This window comes from Poecilia latipinna, unplaced genomic scaffold (genome assembly GCF_001443285.1).
Source record: "Poecilia latipinna isolate Pla-1442-1.1 unplaced genomic scaffold, P_latipinna-1.0 Scaffold67, whole genome shotgun sequence".
NCBI classification, from domain to species: Eukaryota; Metazoa; Chordata; class Actinopteri; order Cyprinodontiformes; family Poeciliidae; genus Poecilia; species Poecilia latipinna.
This window is the reverse complement of record NW_015112683.1, coordinates 376966-403198: the sequence shown is the minus strand read 5'-3', so window position 1 is coordinate 403198 and position 26233 is coordinate 376966. Positions and strand designations below refer to the sequence as shown.

The window sequence follows — 26233 nt, the reverse complement described above, 5'->3', positions numbered from 1 at the left end:
AATTTTTTTGCTTTTTTTTTTTTTTGGGTGAAGAAAATTTTTTTTTTTTTTTTTTTTTTTTTTGTTAAATCAGTCCAAAAGATTTGCATCACAACATTGCATGACTAGTATCATGTATGCGTTTTTTCATGCAAAAGTTCTGTTTCCACCAGGACCAGTTTGACAACAGAAAACATCTACTTGTAAGGATGTTTTTGAGGTAAACTGTGAAAGCCAAGGACTTAACAAGATAATGTTTCACATGGCACTATTTAGCTGCTTGGATATGTTGAACAGATTTGGCAGCATTAAATCCCCCTTGGTCTTGGCAAGGATTCCACATGCTGAACAGCAGTTGTTGTTTCTGGAATGGAACATTGTTCTCTTGCCAAGTTTACAACAGATTATGTGTGTATATGTAACTTTAGTTGTCCAAACAGAGTTCAGATCTTCAGTTTCATAACACGAAAACCTGTTTTAGTATGTTGTACTTCAGTTACACATATCGTAATAAAGGTACTGGCAAGTGGAACTAAGTATCAGGTCTGATGCAGTCATTAAATCAGTGTGATTGATGTCACTCACGCTGAACAGATGGGACTTTCTGTGGAGACTTTCATTTGGTCAGCAGTTTCCTGAACGGCATCCTTAGCTAAACCAAAACCGCTACTAAAAAATAACCCAAAAGATTTTAATATTTGTGGCTCAGCATATGAAGAATGTCAACCACATTTCCACAAATTGTAATTCTGCAATCATTGTAGCTTTTTACCAAAAGTTGCTTGGATACATTTTACAGGTTCTAACCTAAAACACAGGTGTGCCCCACACACCTCCCTCGTGTAAGCCTCGAAACACTGCACCTGCGATATTGCATTGGGCATTATTATGATTGGATGAAGAAGGAGACACTTCACCATGACTACATGTGTTTAGTTTCTGTCGGCAGCAGGAATTTTACCGCCTGACAGTGTAAATTAATTCCATGTGCCTCAAGTAGAGACGCAGAAATACTGGGTTTGGGGAAAGTCAGTTGAGGAGAAACTCATCCCAGCAGCTGGATGCTGCCAGTGAGGGGGTTTTCCAACAGCCTACTCCAGATCTCCAGAGGGGGAAAAAAATTCAGAGGAAAATGACTTACACAACTACAGCAGCTGAACGCCTCCCCCTGCCTTGAATGTGTTGCTACGGATTTACATGTTGGAAAAATGCAGTCATGTTGAAGTGTCTGACCCCTGTTTGGCTACACTGGAATAGAAGCCATTGGGGAGGGCAAGGGTAATTCCCTGGCCACTGTTTTGGTGACATACGAAGACGCGTCATCATTTAAAGAAGTTAAAAGGAACATGTTGACTTCTTTCCAGTAACATTCTTTACCTTGTGTTTTATTCTGTGTGGCATATCTGGTCCTCATTTTAGCTTTATTTTAGGGAAGTCAGCAGTTTTACAAACTGGAAACCAGAATAAAGTACACAGCCAAACAAACAGCTTTAAAAACAATTGCTTTCTGCTGACTGAACTCTCCTCGACATTACTTTCCATTATTATTACTGCACATGTTGGTCACAGCACAACCAGGAATTACAGTGTATTCAGTAGTTATGCATGAGAGTTTTCCTTCTTAATTTATGCTTTCCAAATTGGGCATTGTGTTGCATGCAATGGCTTTCATGCCACTGCATTTTTAAACATCCTTCTCACATTTTAATGTAAAGTGATTGGTTGAATGAGAGGCAGGTCACTGCTAAGTCAACAGAGACACACAATTGGAGCAGAACTTAAATTTTGGTTTTCACTACTAATTAAGGCACACTACTCTCTCCCTCACCCATTTTTAAATTGATAAAAAATGATGTTTGTAAATTGCTACTTCAAGCCATGAAGTTGTATAGTTAGTTGTCAATTCATCCACCATCGAGATTAGAGCTTAAAACTTTCATGCTGTGACAGATACCTGTTATAATAGCTTCCTTTTCTGAAGATGACAAAGTCCTACAAGTGGTTTTCTCCATCAGAGAAAAAACAGGCTGAGTACAATTTCCAAGTAAAGCATGAGAGTGGAGTTTTCCTATAGCCGTCTGTTGCCTCTGGGTCCAGGACAGACTGTGATTTGAGGAAGCAGACGATAATCCAACAGGAAACTATGAGATGAAACTGGCAGTGCCATGTATAGTAGAATTACGGAATAAGTTAAAGGGAAAAGTTGATCTGTTACAATGATTCAAGCTTGTTATTCTGTGATCTAGTGGAGGAGAATGTTTGAATCTTCTCTTTGTACCTAAATATCCATGATTATATATAGACACTTCAAAACACAGGGATTTGCTAGCATGTTTGCACTCTGTTTTGATATGACTTGTAAAAATTCACCTTGTAACATATTTTAGTGCAGGTCAAGTTGATCATGTGTGGGCAAAACTTTTAGAAAAAGTTGTTCCCCCCCTTTGAATACTTAAGCAATTTTGTTTTGAATGTTATAACTCTGAATCACAAGGGCTTCAACTGCATTCTGTGCAGTGCTTTCTCATACACTGAAAGCTCTCTTTGGAAATCTTAGTGCAGTGGGGAGAACAAATCATATCACTCGACAGTAAAGGGAGTAACAGTAGCCTTCACAGTTTGTAGCTTGCTGCTTTATAATAACATCCCTTCGGATGTTATTTTAAGTTGTGAAAAAGGGCTTTCAGACCCTGTCAGCTTTCATGTATGACAATAGGGAGTGAAAGGGGTGTGTCTTACAACTTGTAGAGGTTTTCCCTCAAAGAATTTTCCCAGTGCGAATAAGCTCTGTGTTGTGGTCCTTGTTCATGCAGCCCAAATCCATTTAATGGTTTTAATGCAACCCGATTTATTATGTGTGACTATCATTGTGTTATTATCTTTATTAGCTTTTGATCAAACTATATTATATAAGCAAGTAAGTTGTGAGCATGAAAACAGGTTTTGATTTTAATATAAACACAGTTTTCTGTTTCTCTCGGGGTACAACAGTCATTCTCACAGACAACTTTTTTCTGAGTTTTTTCAGAGATTTCTTAGCTTTCACTGAGAAGAGCTGTGATTGGGACCACATTTACCTCCACTTTGATCAGGGAGTCCCTAATAATTGCTGTCAGGAATGATTCACACAAAAATGACATCTGACATGTATCTTGTCTCCTTTCCAAAACACTTAGTAATATCTATCAAGTCAGAAATAATAAAACGCACATCACAAAATATATGATATGTGTGTTCTTTATTTTTGGAACTGAAAGCATGATTTCCTTTTTACTGTAGGTGCACCGTTAAAAATCAAGACAGCTGTATGATGGGTTGCAAAATGTTTTCCATGCATTGGCTCCTAAGATGCCTGTGCTTTGTGCTTCTGACTTTGATCAGTGCAGCGCAAGATGAAAACTTGAGAAGTAAGAGAATTTCATTTTATTGCACTTAATTATGCTTATCCATGTGTCTTAAACAGTCGGTTTCATTCATTTAGTAAAAAAAAAAAAAACAAAAAAAAAAACAATTTGGGGTTGGCAAATTGATCATAGGCCACATTCATTCCTCTGTGCTTTTTTTTTTTATTAATCAATGTGTTCTGTTTTATGTCAGGCTGCAGGACCGCTCCATGTGATCTAGTTTTTATTTTAGACGGCTCATGGAGTGTTGAGGATGTCAACTTTGAAATTGTAAAGCGATGGCTTGTCAACATCACAACCAGCTTCAACATTGGACAGAAGTTTACTCAGGTCGGTGTGGTCCAGTATAGTGATGACCCAATTTTAGAAATACCTCTGGGGAAGTTCTCCTCAAACAAAGATCTTATCAAAGCAATGCAACAGATTGACTACATGGGAGGAAACACAAGGACGGGGACCGCCATTAAGTTTGCCACTGACAAATTGTTTGGACTCTCCGAAAGGGGTCCAGCAGGCATTTCCAGAATTGCTGTTGTCCTCACAGATGGGAAATCTCAAGATGAGGTCATGAAAGCAGCCGAGGAAGCAAGAAAAAAAGGGATAATTCTGTTTGCAATTGGAGTTGGGCCAGAGACGGAAGAGAACGAGTTGAGGGACATTGCAAACAAACCTTCCACAACTTACGTGTTCTCTGTTGAGGACTACAAAGCAATTACCAGGATTATACAGGTCATACGTCAGAAACTATGTGAAGGTAAGAAGCTTCTGGTCAGGTAATTCGCATCATGCAGTAACAAACTTCTTTGCTAGTTCATGGTGTTTTCCTGTTACAGAGACAGTTTGTCCAGCAAAAATTCCCATAGATTCCCGTGACGAGAAGGGCTTTGATATTCTGTTAAGTTTAAACTTAGCTAAGAAAACTAAAAAAACACAAGGATCATTTTACGGCACTAAAGCCTATGAAGTCACATCTTTTGTTGACTTGAGTGAAGCTACAAGGTAATAACAGCTACACTTTGAAATTCTCCTCCGTCTTCATGTGATAGTTAACCACTTTCCTCTTAACTCACGCAGGAGCCTTTTTCCTGATGGCTTCCCTCCATCATATGTTTTTGTGGCCACACTGAGGTATAAAGGATCTGTAGCCGTGGAGAAGTGGGACCTGTGGAGAATACAGACCCATGACGGAGATCCTCAGATGGCAGTGACAATGGACGGTCTGGATAATACTGTCATGTTCACAACAACCAGTAATACACCAAATACAATTCAAACTGTCACATTTTCACAACAGACTGCAAGGGTAAGCTCCCACTGCTTTTATTCTGAAATGGCTTCACAGTTTGATTTAAAATCTGCTCAAAAAAATAAAATAGAAAAATTTAAAAAAAGCAGGGAGTGGCACTCTTTTAATGGTATATTGCTAAAATAACTGCTAGATATTAAAAATTCTGGTTATGGGTAAATGGGCAATATATATCTACTCACAGGACATCTAAAGAACTTGGTACAATTAAAATAAGCAAAAATATCCAGGCGGAGATTTGAAACTCAGGCCTCAAGGGGTTAAATGAAGAAATTCTAGGTAACTCCATAGTTTCCCCCCTGTGCAGTACTGTAGATGTTGTGATCCAGATAGACCCTCTGTGGTGCCATTCACTCCAGTCGACAGGTGGTTTTCTCACATGTGGTTTGACCCTGAAAAGTCAGTTCAACACACTGCATCAAAGCTGATGAGTGGGAGGGAAGCTAAAATGATTATCAATAATCAAACAGCAGCCGCAGTCAACACACCCTCATCCTTTATTGGCGTAAACAGTGTGAAAATATGACTTTCTCCTACACCCAATTATCATGGGTAAGATCATGAAGGAGAAAAATTCGAAAGAGGAGTGAGTGCTTTTTTTATTCATGTGAATTGCACGTAACTAGATATTTTGTACAGACAGATGGCACATACGAAGCTACACAATACTGTTAAACAATGTAGATTGTTTTTCTGCACAGGATTTGGCTGCTGATTAAGTTTGTCAGTTGCATTGCTGACCGACATGTGAAATACACTATACTATACCGGTACTTTATGCTTGTGTGTTGCACCTTTGCTTAATGCAAAGATAATGTGGCACAAGAAGCATTTAGATCAAGAAGTCAGACCCTATTTACTTTTACAGAACTCACTCAAAGTAACACTGCTCTAACACTGGTTCTAATTGACCCATCACTTTATGCGTTCTGTAGTACACGTTCTATTTTATAAAGCCATAGCTTTATTGAATGTAAACCGTACAAACAAAAAAAAAAAAAGCTGTTTTTTTCCCCTAAAGATGTAGAAACCATGAAAACAATAGAGCCCTTGTCTGGGATTTATAGAAGAAAAACTTCTATGTCCACAAGTTAGTAATGAGTGGCTTTTCTGATGTCGTAGCTGACCACAAAATCAACAACTTAAAGCCACAGAGCAATTAAGTCTGAAAATGGCCCTCTGGTTTTGTTAGTATTTTGAGGGCTTTGCTTTCAGGACAAAGTTAATCCACATTCTGAATAAGAAGGTATATGCATTCTCCACACTCTGAAGTGTTTTACAAGCTTAGATTGTTAAATCTTCTTTCTATGAACGCATACGTTACATTTATAAGGGCAACAATTGATTGATTTTAATTGGTCTATTGCAGTTGTGGAAGAAGTTGCTATCCATTTGCTAGTAGTCATGTTGTCTCCTAGACCTGTTTGACCATAGCTTGAGAATATATATATACTGAGTAGTTCTTTGTTTCTTAGTTTCTTTGTAGAATTAGATCAATGTGTGCTACCATTTTTATTTCAATCAGATGGTGACCACCAACCTGAAAACTCATGACTTTTATTTGCTTTGTCTGATCAAAGAAGCTGTTTGATGAAAAGTGGCACCAGCTGCGGCTACTGGTAACCGAAGAGGATGTTACTCTTTATGTTGATGATCTTCAAATGGAGACACAGCCTCTCGAGCCCTCTGTCGGCATTTTCATCAATGGAAAAACCCAAGTTGGAAAATATGTAAACAAGGAAACAACTGTGCCTGTAAGCGTATCCTGGTCCTTTTTTTTTTAACTTGATCAATTACCTAAATTATTATTAATTGAATCTTCTGTTCTCAAGATTTTAGGACTAGCTGTTTTATTAATCTCATTTAGCACAATTATTTCAAAAAATAATGCTTGCAAATGTTCAGTTCTCTCAATCTTGACTGTTGACATTTAACATAGTGAATGGACTTCTGTAAGAAGATTTTTGTAACTGGGTGCAAATTTTTACTTAGCCACTAAATAACTCAATTATAGGTAGAGTATAAATATTAACAATAAAACAACCTTTAGATGCAGCTAACTTTACCACATTAAGTCTGGTACTTGTGTAAAATTGTAACTAGTTTGCTTTTTTGCTGCAAAATACTGTATTGTTTTAATCCAGACTGATTTACATCCCTGATAATACAGATGTGTGTGTGTTTTTTATGAGGCTAGAAATTTAACAAATGGGGCTTATATGAAACAGATTTTCCGGAGCCTTTTTACCACCAGCATCGTCAGAACACCAAATCATGGAAGAATAGTGTAATGTTGCTTGAACACCCAGGGAGGTCTGGCAACATGAAGCAGCCCAGTACCCAGTGAGGGCACTTACTTGTTTCTTTAGCTCCTATAAAATGGTAATTTCAATTCATTGGTGGCACTGCTCGAATAAAACGCAGTCTAATGTTACACAATTACTTCCTATGTTCAAATCAGCTTCTTTTGCATAGTCTTATTGAGATTCCCAAAAGTAAAAGTTTTTATTTAACACTTTTTTCCCCCCTTAAACCATTTATGTTTAGTTTGAAATCCAGAAACTTCGCATTTACTGTGACCCTGAGCAGAACACCAGAGAGACTGCATGTGAAATACCTGGAGTTGTGAGTACATCTTCACCTACCTATGACCTCCTCTGACCTTTTCTCTGAGGCATATGGCCTATAAGGATGCCAAAGCATCTCAGGATGTGCTAAATTCTCAACTTCCACTGCTTTACACAGCATAGCGCTTCCTTGCTCTATATTTCATCTCTGCGGGGTACTGACATTCTTTATAGGAAAGTTGCAACTCGCCATGTAATCCTAAAGCCACATCTGGCATGCATTAATTGATCTGCTGAAGGAAGACTTATGGCTTCGAGTCAAACATGCTGCACTCTATATATATATATATATATATATATATATATATATATATATATATATATATATATATATATAATTTTATTGCTTCTTGGCTGTGAATTTTTGGCCTGTTTTTATTTTGGCTTTAAACTGCCACAGACACAAAGTTATTGCCAAAATACTGCTTCTAATCTGAAGATATTCAAAAGAAAGATCAGTAGAAACAATGTAGAAAGATGTAAAAAACAAAACCTTCCCATTTATTAACACAGCTTTCTGTTTTTGGTGTGTTTTCTGTTGATTATAGCTTGTTTAAAGTGTGTGTAATTAAGCTTTCAAAAAATATATAGTTAATTTTTGGCAATTCATCATTAAAGAAGATCTATTTACTTTTTAACACTGAGTCAGATTGATTTGTCAAACATTTTGCTTGCCTGTTTCAGTGCTCCAACCATGCTGATTACACTGAACCAACACCAGAACCTTGTGCTTGTCCTCCTGGACCTCCTGGACCACCAGGAACAGCAGTCAGTTTTTCTTTTTTTCTTCTTCCCATGCCCCTTCTACCTCGTGTTGTGAGGATGCTTAATTGTGTTATATTTAAATGATGCAACTTGTAAATATAAACCTTGAAAACAGTTTTGACCTTTCAGAGCAAAGGATCCTGGTTGTTAAAGTGGTACTGAAATCATGCACACATAAACTGAAACAGAAATCTTTCAACTGTGGCAGATTTTTGGGAATGATTAATATAATATGGCTTATTTGATATATTGGTAAGCCTGCTAGAAATCAGGTCACTCTAGGCTTGAGAAAATTGTGTTAACTCCCAGGAGCTGTCTAGATTCTGTTTCATTCAGACAGCGAGTCCATGACTTTGCACTTTGCAAATAGGTCAAATTAAACGGCTGCAACAGCAATTATTAGATTTAGAACAGTTTGAGAGGTCTTAGTACTTTAATGTCTTTAATGGGTAAACAGTTCTCAGCAGTTAAATTCAAGCTGGCAATTTAGAATAACTTAAAGTTCCCTTCAGACCAAGATCCAATGTATCCGTCCCTAAAAAATAGCAGACCACTTGCTTAATAAGGAGCGCTTGAAAAAGAAAATCAGAAACGACGTAGAATATGGCTTGTCTTTTTCATTTTTCCGTTAGCGGATAGTAGTGATTTACAAAAGTAACAGCTAATTCACAAGGTTCTTAGATATCGCCAAGAAAAAAACAAACTTGTTAATTAAAACCTTCAATACATGGTTTCAGGGAGCTTTTTCTTTTATAAGGTTGCAAAATGTGCTTTTACAACATTTCCTAATAGATCCACAATGCCTGGAGTGTAGCTGGCTTGCAGATGTTCCATGTGGCTCCAAACAGTAAATTTTGCATTAGACAAACCCGCTTGATCAGCAGTTGATGGATAAATAAACAACAGCTCAAGCAGAAACATGTTGACACCATTAATGTTTGCACTAGGTCCATTGTACAAAAAGGTTGTTCAATAAAGGATAACTTTTTTAGTCAAAACGACTAAAGCACTTTTTATTTTTACACGTTTTTAGGGGGAAAAAGGAAGCTCGGGTATCCCTGGACAACCTGGACCTGCTGGTGCTGATGGTAAGCCTGTGAGTACTACATAAATAATTATACAAACACACAGCAAATAACCGGTAATAGTTCGATTAAAAATAACAATAAAATTGTTGTAAATACCGCTTTTTCTGTTCAGTGACCTTTTACACAAAAATATGTCATATTATGTCCCACTGGACAACACAGGATCTATTGTGCTTTACAAAAGTATTCCCAGCCCTTAAACATTTAAATTTATGACCAAATGTATTTTAGAGAAGCTGAACACTATCATGCCATAACATGATGCGTGATACTATTGTAGAAATGTGATAATATTGAACAAATGGGACAATTGTATTGAACATGCGTGACAATGACATTACATAAACATGACACAGGTTTTGTACAAATGTGATAATACATTGTGCCAATGTGATAATTATATTGCATAAATGTTATTTCTTCCACATGGTAGCAGTAGTATGCTTTTAGTTTGTATTGAAGAGACATAGGTTAATTTGATGCATGTGATGAGAAATGAATGTTTAAAATATATATTTTGTTGTTATTCCTAAGGAGACCTTGCTATATGCCACAATAAGTATAGTGAAACCTATCATGTTTGCACAACTTTCAAGTCCTATTCCAAATTCTCAGTTTCAAATGTTGGCTTGACCATTCAATTCACCCTAGTCTCTTACTTCTAACAGGTTTTTGTTTCAGGATTATAATGTATTTACTCAATAATCTATCTTTAAACACTAAGCATCTGACCTGCTGCTTCCACTCTCCATGGTGTTTCTACTTCTATCTTTTGCCAAATCTCTATTGTGCTCAGGATGGTATATAGTGTCAGATCATGTTAAACAGAAGAAATTATTTATAAATTAAACTTCTCCTCCTGCTGTTTTGCCTGTCCACTTTGCCTGTCATTGCATCTGATCCCCTTCGTCGGGTGTTTTCCACTGCTTGTCTGGTTAGGAGCCACTCTTTCCATATCCACATAAAATACTAGAACAGGGAAATCCCAGGCAGTCCCAATCCTCGAGAACGGGTTTCCTGGAACTCTTGGATGTGTTCTTGGTCTAACATGCTTCAATTAAATAGCTGAATTATCTCCTCAGTGCAGTCAAGTTCTCCACAGTGCTGCTAATGACATAATTATTTGACTCAGCTGTATTGGAAGCAGAAAAACATCTAAAACCTACAGGACACCAGTCCTGGACTAAACTGTAATACTCAAAGCTTGGGATATTGTTTAATAAACTAACTTACGTCTCATGATGCTGTTTGTTCTCTTATGTTCGATAACAAAAACTTTTGGTGCTGCTGTATTTATACTGAGATTGGATGACACACAGGTGGATTTGCTAATTAAGTGAATTCTCCAGGCAGTTGGTTGCACAGGTTATTATTTGTGCTCGACAGAGGAGGCTGAATAATTAAGAGGGTATAAGTGAATTGGTAAGAGACTGCAATTACCATTACCTTTGATAAATTATGGCTACCTTAATTTTTCAATTGTCTAATTGGATAATTAAGGTTGGAGAATTACCTAAAGTAAAACCTAATTTGAATGATATTGTTATCTTTTCTGTTAGCTTTTCATCCTTTGCAAATGTCAGGGTGATAAAAACTAACAACATTACGTGCTTATCTTATCACGGTTCTTAAAAAGCAGTTGAATGTCCATGATGCTGATCTGTGAACCAGTGGCTCCACTGTGCTCTTTTGTAGGAAATTCCATTGCATCAAGGCAACTTTCAGCCTGGTGACTAACATGAAAGTGGCCAAGCACAATTTATATTGTAGCACATAGCAGTGTTTCCTCACGGCACATTGCTCTGCATGTTTTGGACACTTCCCTCTTCTAATAAGACACCTGATTTAGACAACAACAGCTCAGCAAAAACGTGTTAGTCACCCATCAGTTGAAATGATATGTGCTTGAAGCAGGGAAACATCTAAGACATTCAGAGCAGTGCGCCTTGAGGAACAAGGTTGAGACCTACTGGTATGTAGTATATAGTATGATCAAATGCAATAGGATTAGTTTCTGTCCTGCCACGTGGGAAAGTGAGCCAGTACCAATGTTCTTTACAAATGTTGATGTTTGATATCACATTTATTTCAAATGTTTTTTCTTATTTTGTTTCTTATTATAGAAAATGAACATGTATACAACTTTATCTAAAGTTCAGTGGAAGAGTTTAATTGTGTCTCGCCTCTGAATAGATTCAATTAAGTGTTTAATCAACCATCAATAATTTGTTAAATCTGAAGGGTATTCCTGGCCTTAGAGGACTTCCTGGGCTTCCAGGTCCACCAGGACTTAAGGTAAATCAGTATTTTGTTGCCATACCAAAAATAGTCATTTGGTGATCACTATCCTGAAAAAAAGGTGCCTTTTTGTGTCAATTTCATTAGGGGGCACGAGGAGCAGATGGGTACAAAGGCGAGCAAGGGAGACCGGGTGTTATGGTAGGAAGGTCAAAATGTTCATTTATGGCACAGTTAATTGAGTGGAAGTGTTCTGTCTTCTGACTTTTTAGTGTTTTAGTGTAAGTCTGCTTTTTCCTTTGCTTAGGGCGAACGGGGTATGCCTGGATTACCTGGACTGCCAGGGCAGCAAGGAGAGAAGGTGCCAACGCCGAAATCAACTATATTTTTGCTCATTTATAGATAAATAGCCTTTATCTATAGTCAAACTCAAACATAGGCATCATGTAGGCAATCTGACAGCACTGAAAAAACAATTCTGAAAAAAAAGTGATCTATATAGTTTTGTTATTCATGACTCTACAAGCAGCTCTTGTTTAGGTATTTTGAATTAGACTTAAAAGAAAAATTAATCATAAAAATAAGGAAAAACAAGGGAAACACATCTCAAATTATATTATATTCAATACAATATAATATATATATATATATATATATATATATATATATATATATCATCATTCAAATTCAGACATTCCACCAGTTGTATACAGTCACATAAACAATTTGCACACACTATGAGAGTTGTGTCTTTAACTTATTTTGACATATGAAGTAAGAGTGAATATGCTAAGATCAAAAGAGGTCTGAGGAAATGCCAACCTGCTCAGATTTAGCAAACCAAGCAAGTTCTGCCTGAAACCAGACCACAAAATGTAAACGAATAAAAATAAATAAATAGAAGTGAAAACAAATCTTTTAAATAGCTTTGTAAAATAAAATAAATAAATAAATAAATAAATAAATAAATAAATAAATAAATAAATAAATAAAATTACAAGATCCAGCTCCATTTAATGAACAGTAAATCTTATTTCTGGAAAGACCAAAATTATATTTAACTGTTAAGGTTTAAGGAGATGAAAGAGACTGGATTTTCAGGAAACTCTTGATTCGCACATCACTTCTGATTTGAACATGGCTGCATCAATTGTAATCGTGTGCAAGATTTCTTTAGATTTTAACTGCCATTTGAAGCCAAAGGCAAATTTCCACATGTATTTCTGTGCAATGACGAATATTATTATTAAAAATTACCCTCTCTGCCTGAGGAAGAGATTGTTTTTGTTTGTTTTCTTTTCTGAAAGAATGTCAGATGCAAATTTTGATGCAAATTTCTTGGAGCGATAAAAGTTGTTACATTTTAGTCCAAAAAGAGGATATTCTTTTTTCCTCCATTTATTTTTCTTCAAATAACAGATTTTCCACACAAATCTCCATTAACAGGCAGTTTTTGAGTCAGTGATAAGGGATGTCATAAACGTTTGGCTCAATCAGAACAGTAGAACAATGACATGTTTTCATAGCCTGAAGATCACTGAATACTAATAAAAAAATCATTCAACAATATTTTCATTAAATGATTAAATTTTATGATGGTTTGGATAAAAGCTACATTCTTGAAGTGGTATTCTCCAAGCTCGTGGAAGGAAAGACGTCCTGAGAGTTTCTTGGGATTGGTAGTATAAAAGAAAGTTATTGTCAACCCTTGTTTATTGACTCATAAGGTTGGTATACCACATTGTGTTCAAACACATCTACGTCATGGGACTGTGACAAACAAGATTCTTTTCTTTTACTTACACGTTCAGTTTCTGCATAGCACAATCTGAGGGCTTTGTCCTGTGATATTTGTTTTTTGTCAACGGACAGAAATAATGATTTAAAACTAGTTTGAAGGAAGCTGGAGTCAGACTGAGTAAAACACAAACAATTTGTGACCAAACTTCTGGGTTTGTGGCTGTGTTGTGAACATGGACGGACATTTCCCGGCTTGAAAACAGACTCAGAGTTATATATGGTTCCTCAAGTCTCATTTCAAAAAACTTTCACTTATGAGCAGGACCAGACTCCAATGCTTTTGGCTCCTCCACAAATAAAATTGTGGCCAACTGGCGATCAATTTTTAAACTAGCCTTCAAAGGAGCCAAGTCAAAAACAAATATTTGAATGAGAAAACTGATTTTCCACTTGTGCAAGTCAAATTCTGTTTGCCCTCAGGAAAGAACTTTCATAAAGGACAGCATAATAATAATTAAAAAAAAAAAAATCAAAAGAATCTAAGCAGTTCTCAAACTTGATTTTTCCAAACAGCAAAGAGCCATTTAAGGTTCTCTTTATGTTCAGAGGTCTTTTAGGGTAAAGGCTTTCCCCTTATGTCCAAGCACATTTGTGTCTACCTCCAAAAAGTCTAAGACATTTAGAATGCTGAGTAAAGGAAACATTGTCATAATTGTTCACGAAAGGAAACCACTTTAAGGCATAATTCAAAACCATTTGTATTTATAATATTGCCACTTTATTACCACTGTCTAATGAACAGTTTATGGGCTCTCCCTCTAGCTATTCTCGAAAATCATGGTCCACAATTTCCCCAAAACACTGCATACGTAGCCGCTCCCAAGAGGTTGTTGCTCCAAGGGCTCAATGAGATACTGACGTCTCTCTGATGGCTGATAGATGATGAACTCTAGCACTGTGGTTGAATTATGAATATATCTGATGTAACTGTTCACGTCCGTCACTGCCGTGATTTTTAATGACTTATCGCATGAACAATTCACTGGTGATGTTAATTTTATTAGCTATTTAATGGAAACAGTGCAGTTGTAAAATTGTGTTTCCTCATTATTAGCCAAATTTAGGCAGAGATTTGCGTACATTTTTAATGGAAAGCTAATGATATCAGCAGAATTTGTCACTGACTGAGATTTGTTGATAGTTTTTCATTTCACAGTATACATCTTACCTGTTGAACACCATTTGTTCTATGCGCTAAATGGAGTAGCTAAAGTGCTGTCATATTAATTGGATGGTCATGGAGTTAAAAAATAGGCTCGTCTATGCAGCTATACAGAGAGACGGACTTATCTATGCAACACATCTAATATTTATTCTTAATATTTTGGCCTCATTCAGGGTGCAGTAGGTTTACCAGGAATTGCAGGGTTGCCTGGTACACCTGGTCAATTGGTAAGAATACAGAATGTCCTAATGGCTTAAAAAAAACTCAGATGCTACATGGGTTGTTATATTTATTTTTTTAACTGGATGTTGTTATCTTTCCAGGGTGTAAAAGGAAGCATAGGACCTCCTGGACCACCAGGTATTCCTGGAAATCCTGTACGTGTGCCACTTGCAGAAGTATAAATCCTGATTCCTTGTGACTGTAATGTATAAATAAAAAATGTCTCCGTGTAATTTCAGGGTTTTCCTGGGAGAGATGGAAAAGATGGTATTCAAGGAAGTCCCGGTCAAAAGGTTTGAATTTGAGGGGTGTAACAGAGGCATGGAGAACAGTGAACATAAATTAACTGTTTCTAAGAAAACAGCTGTTGTTTTCATGCAACTATTAAAACCAAATCAATAGGAAACTTGTGTCATTGTTCAGAGGGACATCTATCATTTTGTTTCCCATTTTACTTTCACATTTACATAAAATGTTTAATGCTTCATAAAGCATTCAGAAATGCACTAAAGCCACATGACTTGATTTTCAACAAAATCCGATGTTTTTTCTCTATTAGGGTGAAGCTGGAGCCATCGGTATTCCTGGTTCAGACGGAAGACAAGGCCATCCTGTGAGTACACATGTTAACAATATGCAGTGCTTTGCAAAAGCATTTGTAAGACTTGAAATCTTTATGTGGTTCCTCTCTGCACACACAAACTACAAGGTTTTGGATTCGGATTTTATGAGATAGAACAACACAAATTAGTGCGTTATTATGCAGTAGAAGGAAATGAAAACAAGGTTTTCAAAATATTTTAAAACTAAAATCTGAACACTGAGTTTATAATCCAAATTCAAAACAGACTGATATGGATTTGGATATTTAACAATTAAATAATCAAGTGCTACCAGTTCCCTAAATCTCCTGGTGCATAAACAGTCCACCTATGTGTTCTTTAATGTTAAAAAAAACCTCTTTTGTGAAGGTCTAATAGGTTCTTTATAGAATATGTTTGTGAACAAACATAGCCTGGAACACACCAGACAGACTAGGAAAAACACTATGGAAATTTAAATGAAAGAAGCCTGCAACAGAAGCAGTAGAGATCTACAGTTCAGGTGAATTAATCTGTGGATACAATTATTTATAACGTGCAATAAGATAATATGGTACAGAACTAATACTGCAAGTCACCTTGAACACACCATCCCCAGAAAACCATAGTGGTGAAGGTGTCATGCTGTGGGCCTGTGTTTCTTCTACAGGAACAAGGAAGCAGGTCAGAGTAGATGTTGTGTAGAGAGTTAAATAATAAATAACTATGGGCCAAAATCTATTAGAGGCTGCAATAGGTACAAATCTGGTAATTACAGTGCAAAATTGTTATTCAAAGCCTTTATTTGGAGGGGCTGAATACAAATATATAATGGTCAGATTTTTTTTTTAATATAAAGTGATCCAAAAACAATGTATCCTTCCGTGTAACATTTAAGCATTACTTTGCATTGGTCACGTGAAGAAGCTAAAAAAAAACAACAACAAAAAAAAAACAACAACAACTTCTGGTTAGTTCTGTACAGTTTTTGTAATCTGTAGATTTTCAGAGCAATCATAACTTAATTCAAAATTGTAGACATGACAAATGTGATGTGATTGATTTATAAATAAACTTACCGTGTTGTTGTTTTTCGACTTTAGCAAAAATGGCCTCTCTGTTTGAATGATGATAAACCCATTTCAAAACATGATTACTAAGACCAAGTTTGTGATTCATGTTTTTCAAGTATCATGAAAAGCAGGAGGGGTAGAGTGTCATGTTGAGACCATAGTGTCATAATCACCACCACCACAAAGACTGAACCTGACAGCCAGTAAATCAGAAGTGCTACTCCAATAAAACACCCCAGGAAAATCCTTATATGCAATAAGCATGCACTTTGGATTGAATTACTCACTGTGAAAAAAGCTAATCGAGAGACTGTTTGTTCCTAAAACTGAGAACTTTGTCCTGGGGAACAAATTGTTCCAACTGGGGAGTCATCACACGGATCATGATCAATGGTGGTGTCAAAAAGTTTGCAAAAGGTTCACAAAACATGAGTCAATAGTTCCAGAAGCTTGCTGACCATTTGTGATGTAAATCAGGGAGACAGACTTACAAGATGAACAAGATCACACTGAATGTTTTCAAGTTGAACATCAAACATTATGAAAGCTTACTTTAAAAAGGAGAAATCATTTTGTAATTCTTGTAAATGTATCTTCTATACTTGACTGCCTCCAGGGTGTTCCTGGTTTGCCAGGAAATTCAGGCCTGAACGGACAAAAGGTAAAATTGTGCTGTTGTGCAAAAATTAAAGCATCATACATCGCAGTCTTCTTTGACTGGAATGATTCTCATTCAAGGGAGAAACTGGTGAGCCTGGACCAAAAGGAATCAAAGGATCAGCTGGCCTACCTGTGAGAGCCAAGTCCCTTAATTACATGCGTGGTCTGGTATGGATTATTTCTTAAAAATATATTCTCTTGCAGGGGGAATTGGGCTTGCCTGGTGAACCCGGCATGAAGGGACCAGTTGGACCCAAGGTAAATAATTTATAACTGTTAGAAAGCAAGATTAAGCTTTTCTGAAATTGTTAGGATTTGAGATAAATTAAAAATGCTGGAAAAGTTCTTTTAAAGAGAAAAACAGTCAGGTATATAGTGACCAGGATGGTTGCGCGACATTAGCATGATCCAGAGATCTCACATGCAAACTTTTGCAACAAGTACAAGCAAACTAGTTATATCTTAATTTCATCTGACTCTAAACAAAGTGCATAGCAACATCCACCTGTTCAGATTGACAAAAATGCTATTTCACAAACAAATGTTTCTTTCTGTGGTTTCTATAACATGCTCAAGTTTTATAATTAACATTTCATCAGCGTTTCCAGTCCTTTGTGGTTCAACATTGATAATTCTTGCAGAATTATCTTATTGTCAGATCCTACATATTTCCATCTCAGATATATTTGGCTGTTTTGCTGGTCTTGTTCATACTCAGTTAGTGCCAAAACTGTAACTTTGCCTATAAAATCTGTCACATCTGTCTGCTGCCATTCCTGAGCCAGGGTTGCAATGGTGGCAACCTGATATCTTAGAGAAAAATGCTTGGGAGATTCCCCGAGGCCTCCAGAGGCTGAAGTCGTCCCAAGTAGCTTATTCTCAAACATATAAAAATAAAACTGGCAACATTTTGGGTTTAGCAAGGACGTTGGAAATTAAGTTATTTTATAATTCTAAACTTGTTTATTTGTGCTCAGTTGTGCTTATTTGTTCAATAACTTTTAACAACTAAAAGTACAAATTTTCTTCATTTATTTGCAGACGCTGTAGTTTTAAAGTCCATTAAAGTGGCAATAAAAATAATTGCAAATAACCGGTCCAAGAAAATCATACCATCACTGTAACTGACTGTGAAGTATTTATGCTGGACTATCACATTGATATTTTCAGGGAAAGAGTGTGGGCATCACAGTGAGTGCTTCCTGATCATGTTAGGTCGAGAAACTCTCCACTTCAAAGCAGACATAACTAAATCAGAAATACAAAGTGATGTCAGCCACTTGGCCCTCACTAAGTCTATAACAACAATTAGGTCTTTCCAGTGATAGCAGCAAGTATTTTTGAGGCAGGAGTAAAACACAGTGACGAAAGAGCGTTTCACTAATTGTGTTCGACTTTGCAGGTCATTACATATCGACTGGCAGGAGAGTGACGGTGATTTCTGGCACCTTCACTTTCTTACACTGCAGCAAAGTACAGAGCAGCACAGTGTTCGGTGAAATTATATTCTCAAAGTAAATGTTGCATAGCCTTCACAAAATACAGTTTAAATTACTATTAGTTTGGATATTTTTGGAGATTAAAAATCTGTGGAAAATAATGTGGTTCAAAAGCATGACATGCTTTGCTTGGTCAGGAGTTTAACTAAAAGAGACTGTAACAAAAAGCACTCTTAGTGGAACAAAAGTTAGCAGAAATCTGGACCCACTTCTCAGGGTAATTTTTAGTTTAAAAGCTAGAGTTCTGCTCTCTTCTTGGGTTCATACTCTGTCTTCTAATCATTTATGTCTGACACTAGTTACTGGACATTTAATATGCCAAGCTTCAAAATCGGTCAAATTGAATTATGATTACAGTCATGTATTGCCTATAACCTAATGGTTTTCTATAAAATAATTGATCTATGGTTTCACAAATCAAGGGCAACAAAGGTGAAAGTGGAAAACCTGGGATGAGAGGATCACAAGGGCTTGTGGTGAGTTACTTTCAAAACATTATAATTCATATCTAATTTGTTGTTAATCTTAAAAGAGCAAACAAATTAAATTTATTTATTTACTAAATTAGTAACTGTGAGTATTTTATTTATGTTCCACATCCCTATTTTCAAAAAAATATGTATTTAAAGGGGAACGCAGGGGAACCAGGATTACCAGGTCAACCGGGACACCCAGGCATGCCAGGCCTGAAGGGAAGCAAGGTATCAATCAATCAATCAATCAATCAATCAATCAATCAATCAATCAATCAATCAATCAATGGTATTTTCATACAGATTATATTACACAATGATCAAAAATGAATATTTCTCCTCGCCTTTTTTTTATTCAAACACCACTGTTAGTAGATTTTGATCCTTAGAAATCTCCAGCTTACAAATTTCTTCTGTTTTTCCTTTTCTGTCACACCTTTATTTTCTTCAGGGAGAAAGAGGAAATGTGGGTGAAACAGGAGTGATGGTAAGGTTTAAGAGTAACAGCTCCTAGAACGTGGAACTTTTGTTTACACACAACAGTCAATATCCAGTGCACAATATTTGAAGACTCCATGGGAAACAAAACCTTAATTTTTTTTGTCACATTTCACATTTAGTTGTTTTTTTTCCGTCTCTAACTCTTCATAATATATTATCTATTAAATTTGCTTCAACTGCATTCGAGAATGTATTACCGCAGAGTTTATTCTACATTATACTGTAACTTAGACATTGGTTGGAATCTATACATTTCATCTCATCAGGGCGTGAAAGGTGATCAAGGAGAACCTGGACGACCAGGAGTTCCGGTATGTGTTTTTTTGTTGTTGTTTTTTTTATGAAACTTGGTTGGCTGCTTCATAATCCTTATTTTAATTTTTAAATACTACCAATGGAAAAATCTGAGGCATACCTCAACGAATGTCTGATCTGGTGGGATTTTTATTCAGATTTACCAACATTTACAGATATTTGGCAAATGATTTTATTTAATTAAAAATAATGTGATTCACAACATTTTTATAGTGCTTTTAAAAACGAATAAAACATGATCTGCATTTGAAGCCAGATTTTTACAAACACTTTATGAAAAGACACTTGGCAATTTTGTCTCGCTGTTTGACATTAAATCTTTCCTGCATTGGGTCAGTCAGGAATAACATATTTCTATTTTAATTGCATTGTTCAAAGTCAGAAGTTTGAAGATGGCATAAAGAAATAGTTATTAGATGTGTTGTTTCTCTTAAACTGCATTTCTTGTTGAGGTTTGTTGACATTAAAATTTACACCAGATGTTGTAAGCAACACAAATAATGTAAATGCACAATAAAATCAAAGTAATTTATTTCACAAATAAAAAATGAGGAAAAAGATAAATGAATGACACAGGGGATAAGTAAGATACACACTTACTGAGATGCATTAAGTATTTTGCATATAAAACAGCCTTTTTTTTAAACAATGACAACTTAAAGTTTATTCTGAATGGAGAAACTTAATTATATGAATTGCTCATGTGGGACCCATTTTGCATAGAAGGTCCCTCCTCTCTATGCACTCAAATCCTCACTTCTTCCCACAGATTATATTTGGATGCTAGTCAGCTAATTGACTTGGCCACTCAGCTCTTCTTTCTTTCTTTCCTTCCTTTCTTTCTTTTATCCTTTCTTTCTTTCTTGGGGGTTTGTGGGAGAGTCTTGTCGATCAAAATTACAAAACTATGGGGCGGTGGACATATAGGCTTTTAAATCCAGAAACCCCATCTTGAACTACTCATGATACAATGTAAAACAGCAATTTCAATAGGGTCCTCTTTTGTCAAGGGAAAAATAACAGATGCTCTAGCACCTCCTAGTGGCTGTCTGTGCATGACCCTGAGGTAACCTCTAGAAAACCTACAAAGCAATGACATCATCATCTGAGATTTCTTAATGTTCAAAGGCATAATAATAGTAGCGTATTTATCTTCTAAAACCGGTGTAAAAAATGTTTCTGATTATTCTCTAAATTGGCAATTAGAGCAAATTTTCAAACTGATGTAAAACCAAAAAGGTTTTTATATAATTTAATGTCGGACAGAAAGAAAAAATTATTTTGCATCCGCCTATGTAGATATCTGAGTTCAACAGTCAATACCGTAACTGACTTACATCATTCATTGATGCTATAAAAATATAGATTTCTTTATCATCTGTGCATTTGATTCATCATTCATTCATTTTAACATGATCCACTGTTTGTAGTTATGAATTATTTTATTATTTTGACTTGGTCCTATAATCAGGATAATGCCGGTTGGTGTGCATTTTGAAATAGATTGCATTTTAATGTCTTTGGTTTCTTTCTGATTACCAGGGATCACCGGGCCCAGTGGGATCCAAGGGGGAGGTATGTTGAGATGAAGAAAAATTGAAAAATATACATCAGCACCACCTATGTAAATGCATGCATTTCTAACAAGAGGGTGGTATTCTTGCCAGAAAGGGACAGCAGGGGATCCAGGGCACAGAGGGCCAGAAGGTCAAATGGGACGGCCTGGACAACCAGGTCAGTCAGGGCCAAGTGGGCCACAAGGGGTGCGAGGGGACACAGGCCCCCCTGGGCCACCAGGACCCGAAGGCAGATCTGTAAGTTTGACACTTTCTGAAAACAGAATGTTTTTTCAGTCATTGTGACATGCAGTGATGACCAACAAATCATATCAATCTACTACAGACGAATGAAATGTCAGACAGTCACATTCGGCAAATCTGCAGAGACATTCTTAGAAGTGAGTAGCCTTACAAACGAATCAATGAGCTGTTTCTACACAACTGCACCACGTGAAGTCTCTTTGTTGTCTCTGATTCAAGGTGAGCTGCCTTTATTACTGCTAAGCAACCAGCAGAGTAGCTGCACAAGATGTCAAGGGCAGCCGGGGTCACCTGGTGCACAAGGTCCAGCTGGTCCCCAAGGACTCAGAGGTCTTCCTGGACTTAGTGGTTCCAGAGGACAACCTGGCCGTCCAGGGCGTCCAGGGCTTATTGGGCTGAAAGGTAAAAGTAGAATCATATGTGCTGTATAAAAGCTATGTTGTACATTTGTTCTAAAGGTAGAATGGTGTTTGTAGGAGAACTGGGTTACAAAGGTGAGAAGGGGAGCCCTGGTCAAGTTATGGTTGGGGATCAGGGACCTCCTGGACCTCCAGGTAAAAAAATATTGCTTTTCATTCAGTAAAACATTATTGACAGGACATCTTGGAAATATGCTGAGGTTTTGACACTTTAAATGTATATATTAACTCGTGTATGTGTTTAGCCTTACAACTTTTTCTCAACTGTGCACATAGGGTTGTTGTTTGAGACAGCTATCCACTTTTAAACAAAGACTGGGAAGAGATCACAAAGATTCACGTTTCTTGAGGTGATCAAGGCCAGATTTTAAGTACATTTTCGAAACATAAAAAACAAAGAAGAACAAGACAAAACAAAGAGAAAGCATTATTAAAACAAATTCTATTGAACGTGTTTGGGGTGGACTGCAAGGGTGGTGCGTGAAAATGGAAGACAGTTCTAGTCCTCAGATTCCCTTCACTAAGCTATCTTCACCACATGGATCAATATTACCGTTAGCCAACTGGAAACACTTACATCAAGCATGTCTACGCATATTCTTGAAGTGATCAGCAAGAGTGATGGTGCCACTCACTACTGAGTTTGTTTTGGATATTTTTTAGCTATGTCTTTGGGGTTTTAAACTTTTGATCAGCTGTTCAACAGCCTGCTTGAGTTTAAATGTCATTTTCAATAAAATGCTCTTTCTGTTTTTGTGGTTTACACCTGCTTCTTCTGGTAGCTTTTGAAGCTGAACTTATAACCTGATTACAATCCAGCGGAATGAAAAACAAATACTTGCAACTTTTTTTTTTCAGTTTTAAGGTCTTTCTTAGATGTTTATTCTTTTCCATGCTCCAAATCAAGAAATATGAAAAGAAGTGTGAAAAAAAAACAAAACAAAAAAAACTAAACGTGGTAGCCAAGGAATGCTTGTGACAACAATTATAAATGAAATCATTTATATTCTGGAGGGACTGAAGTTATGGTGTTGAAATTTCTGCACTGGTTCTGACCAGCATTGTTTCCCTGATGTCTGTGTTCATCAGTCTCCTATTGCAACGGTTATGACTCAGTGTTTTTATCTTGACAGGGCCTGTTGGTCCCCAGGGGTACAGCAAACCAGGTCCTCCTGGTAAGCCTGGACTTCCTGGTCAAAATGGAGCAGAGGGTAAATCAGGTAATCCCGGTGTTCCAGGCCATCCCGGGGTATGTGACCCATCCCTGTGCTATGCTAGCATAATGAGAAGGAGTTCCTTCAGCAAAGGCCCAAACTATTGATGGATTGCAGTGTCACTAACGCCTCAAATCTAAAGCTGATGTGGAACAAACAGCCATTCTCAGGAAGATTAAAGCTCTACAGTTTCTCTCTGTCATGAAAACTAAAAGTACCTCTTCAACTTTTTTGTGATCTCATTCATCATTGTATATTTTTTTAATATGTGCATTGAATATAATAAAGAATATTATTGTTCTTTGTCTTTTAACATTATTCTTGAGGTTTTCAGGGTATCGGGAGAACTGAAAATTGGCTCATTTGAATACCTCCATCTGAGCACCTTGAAACCTTGTATGTCATTGTGGCTGGTACACTTCCCCTATAGCGCCCCCTGGTGTTGCTTGAGTGCATGACGCTTTCTACCAACTTCACAACACTGTCAGTGGGTGCTATTTAAAGTTTGAAACTAAATAAAACTGTTATATAAATTACATGTTTTGTTGTTAATCTTGACATACATTTTCTGAAAAACTGGCATGTTTTGATTTTGTCTTACTGATTTTCTAAGATAAAATTAACAGTTAGAGGTCTTTAAGATGTCACCTCTTTATAGCTAGGATGGAAAATTTCCCCCCAAAAATGTGACATTTTTGACATTTTACTTCATTTACTCTCCCCAGATTGAGTTTTAATTTCTGTATTAGGTACTGTACTGTTATTTATATGAGTCATATCTGTGCATTGCAACAGTGATGCATCTTTAACACATTTGTAATGTAGATATTTTGTGACTTTTGTACGTTTTTGTCATTTTTCAAAAAACTAGAATTAAAATTTTAGAACAATTTGGGAAATGAATTTGTCACACACATGCACGCATACACACAATTATGTGAATCTTAATGCATAAAAGGATGAAGCGTTACTGGTGAACAAGCTATAAACAAAATACTCGCCATCTAATATTTCCACTAAAAATCCGTATGTCAGAAAACTGGATGAACTCAGCTGCCAAAGGTGCATTTGGATTTGTTGACGATGGTGTCTTTTATTCACACTCCCAGAAGTTTTTGCAACTTGTCAGGTTACAACCACAAACTTTATAACATGTTATTGGGATCAGATGCATGATTGTGATGTGGAAGTGAAATGATGCAAGGTTTTAGATTCTTTTTCATCAAGTGAAAAAGAAAGGATACTATAACTTTTTGCTGCGGTTATAGCTGCGGGTATTTTATGTGTCTACCAGCTGTGCACATGTAGAGACTTAGAGTTCTGCTAATTCTATGCTATAGCTCTGCATCCACAAATATTAGTTTTTTTGCATGTACCTCCATCCATTTTTTTTTTTCCATAAACCATAAAGTCTGACCACAGTGTGTGTTCACTTAGTTTGTACACTGACCGTTTTGCAAGTGGGCTCTTTAGGATGTTTTCCTTTGCCCTACATAATTTGTGCAAACAGAAAATGGGACTTCTTATAGAATAGAATAGAATAGAATAGAATAGAATAGAATAGAATAGAATAGAATAGAATAGAAGTCTTCACATCCAGGCCTCAGTAGGTGATGCCCTGCATCTTTTAGATGTGTCTCCGCTTCAACACACCTGAGTAAAAATTATGAGATCATTAGCAAGAGTCTGGAGAACTTGACTGCATACTGAGGAGGTGATTCAGCCATTAGATTTAGGACCTCATTGCCACAGGACATACTGAACCTCAAGGCCTGGATTTGAAGACCTCTGGAATAGAATGGTCTTTTCTATCCAATAGTGAGAAATTTAAATTTCAGGTGCTGCAGCAAAAAGTTAAGGTAAGAGGGAGCATGCATATTTCCTAAGAAGTAACAAGTCATGGGTAACAATTACAATTACTTTCTTTTTGCCACTCTTCCATAAAGACCTGAGTAATGGAGTGCAAGACTCCACTAATTTGTAGTAAACATGATTTATTTTAGTGGTTTCAGGTTAAAGGGGGATGGATGCACATGCATAATATTCTTTTTCAGATTTTCAGTTATGTAATAAAATAAAAATCGGGTATGGTTTTCCTCCTGCTTCACAGTTTTCTGTAACTTGCATTGATGTTTCAAATAAGATCACTTTTTCTAATGTGGGAGAAACGGGTGTGAGTACTTTTTAGGGGGTGTGAATACTTTTGTTAGGCAGCTGAACTGTAGTGGAGACTACAGACTTAATGACGGTATTTTAGCTTCCACTAGATGGCAGTGCAGGGTAACAACTCAGTCGAGGAATGAAATTAAACGTTTTCTCTTTATTTGTGTCTCTAATATCGCTTTTTGATTTTCCTTGTGATTGCTTGTTTAATTTGCCAAACCAGAATGCATTTTCTGCATGCTTCTTTTGTTTCAAATACTTTTCCTTGTAGTAAATATTTAAATCTCAGTGTAACCGTTAGATCGGTGGTGGATGTAATGGTTGGCAAATTAATGAACTCTATTATTACGTTTGGTGCCATACAACTATAAAAGACTTAATTTGACTTCCTCTACGTCGAAAGTACTTACAGTAGGATCAAAAGCATTAAATGCAGCTGAAGCGCTCACCTATAAACACCCCGACTTCAATACGTTGAGGTGATTAAAAGGCTCTGTCATTACTCTTTCACTCGTTAAGACTGGGCTCTCAGATTTCAAGTGTCTCCATTTACACTCCGAAGCCGCCACATTCATCATGGGACCCGGCTGAAGTTTTACTGCGACCGCTAGAGGAGGATGCGAAAACAAGAACAGAGTGTGGGATGGACCCAAAGGGCAACTATAGCCCCAGTTAGTGCACATTCTCCTGAAATAAATATATATATTATATACGAGCCAGGGCATGAGTGGAGTGTTCCTCTGTTCTTATTTTTTTTTTTTTTTTTTGACATAGTTCACCACATTTCATCCACTTGGAAACGTATAATCCCTCGACGTCCTGGGCGTACCTACCTTTTTTTTTTTTTTTTTTTTTTTTTTTTTTTTGTCGGGGGGGGAAGGGGGGGGGGGGGGGCCCCCCTTTTTAAAAACTCGGGGACTT

At 36.7% G+C, this 26233-nt stretch overlaps 2 protein-coding genes across 5 annotated transcripts in view; both read left to right on the top strand.

Annotated features, from left to right (window-relative positions):
- Positions 1–24039, top strand: part of col21a1 (collagen, type XXI, alpha 1) — a 27824-nt gene extending 3785 nt beyond the window's left edge. For 2 of the 4 annotated variants that reach the window (XM_015060595.1, XM_015060603.1), the window contains exons 2-29: positions 3259–3386; positions 3577–4137; positions 4217–4382; positions 4458–4686; positions 6270–6443; positions 7237–7314; positions 8001–8084; positions 9115–9177; positions 11411–11464; positions 11555–11608; positions 11715–11768; positions 14546–14599; positions 14696–14749; positions 14834–14887; positions 15154–15207; positions 16865–16909; positions 16987–17040; positions 17113–17166; positions 18830–18883; positions 19037–19108; positions 19332–19367; positions 19648–19692; positions 21239–21271; positions 21364–21510; positions 21599–21653; positions 21736–21918; positions 21993–22070; positions 23069–24039. In XM_015060595.1, coding sequence (XP_014916081.1) covers positions 3287–3386; positions 3577–4137; positions 4217–4382; positions 4458–4686; positions 6270–6443; positions 7237–7314; positions 8001–8084; positions 9115–9177; positions 11411–11464; positions 11555–11608; positions 11715–11768; positions 14546–14599; positions 14696–14749; positions 14834–14887; positions 15154–15207; positions 16865–16909; positions 16987–17040; positions 17113–17166; positions 18830–18883; positions 19037–19108; positions 19332–19367; positions 19648–19692; positions 21239–21271; positions 21364–21510; positions 21599–21653; positions 21736–21918; positions 21993–22070; positions 23069–23256 — 2877 coding nt within the window. In that variant the 5' untranslated portion in view covers positions 3259–3286 and the 3' untranslated portion in view covers positions 23257–24039. Of the gene's footprint in view, positions 1–3258; positions 3387–3576; positions 4138–4216; positions 4383–4457; positions 4687–6269; positions 6444–7236; positions 7315–8000; positions 8085–9114; positions 9178–11410; positions 11465–11554; positions 11609–11714; positions 11769–14545; positions 14600–14695; positions 14750–14833; positions 14888–15153; positions 15208–16864; positions 16910–16986; positions 17041–17112; positions 17167–18829; positions 18884–19036; positions 19109–19331; positions 19368–19647; positions 19693–21238; positions 21272–21363; positions 21511–21598; positions 21654–21735; positions 21919–21992; positions 22071–23068 lie in introns of those variants that run through there. The other 2 variants (XM_015060611.1, XM_015060619.1) reach the window with 2 other exon arrangements.
- Positions 24040–24794: 755 nt separating this feature from the next.
- Positions 24795–26233, top strand: part of bmp5 (bone morphogenetic protein 5) — a 15305-nt gene continuing 13866 nt past the window's right edge. The window contains exon 1 of the mRNA XM_015060434.1: positions 24795–25008. The gene's annotated coding sequence lies outside the window, so the exon portion shown is untranslated. The remainder of the gene's footprint in view (positions 25009–26233) is intronic.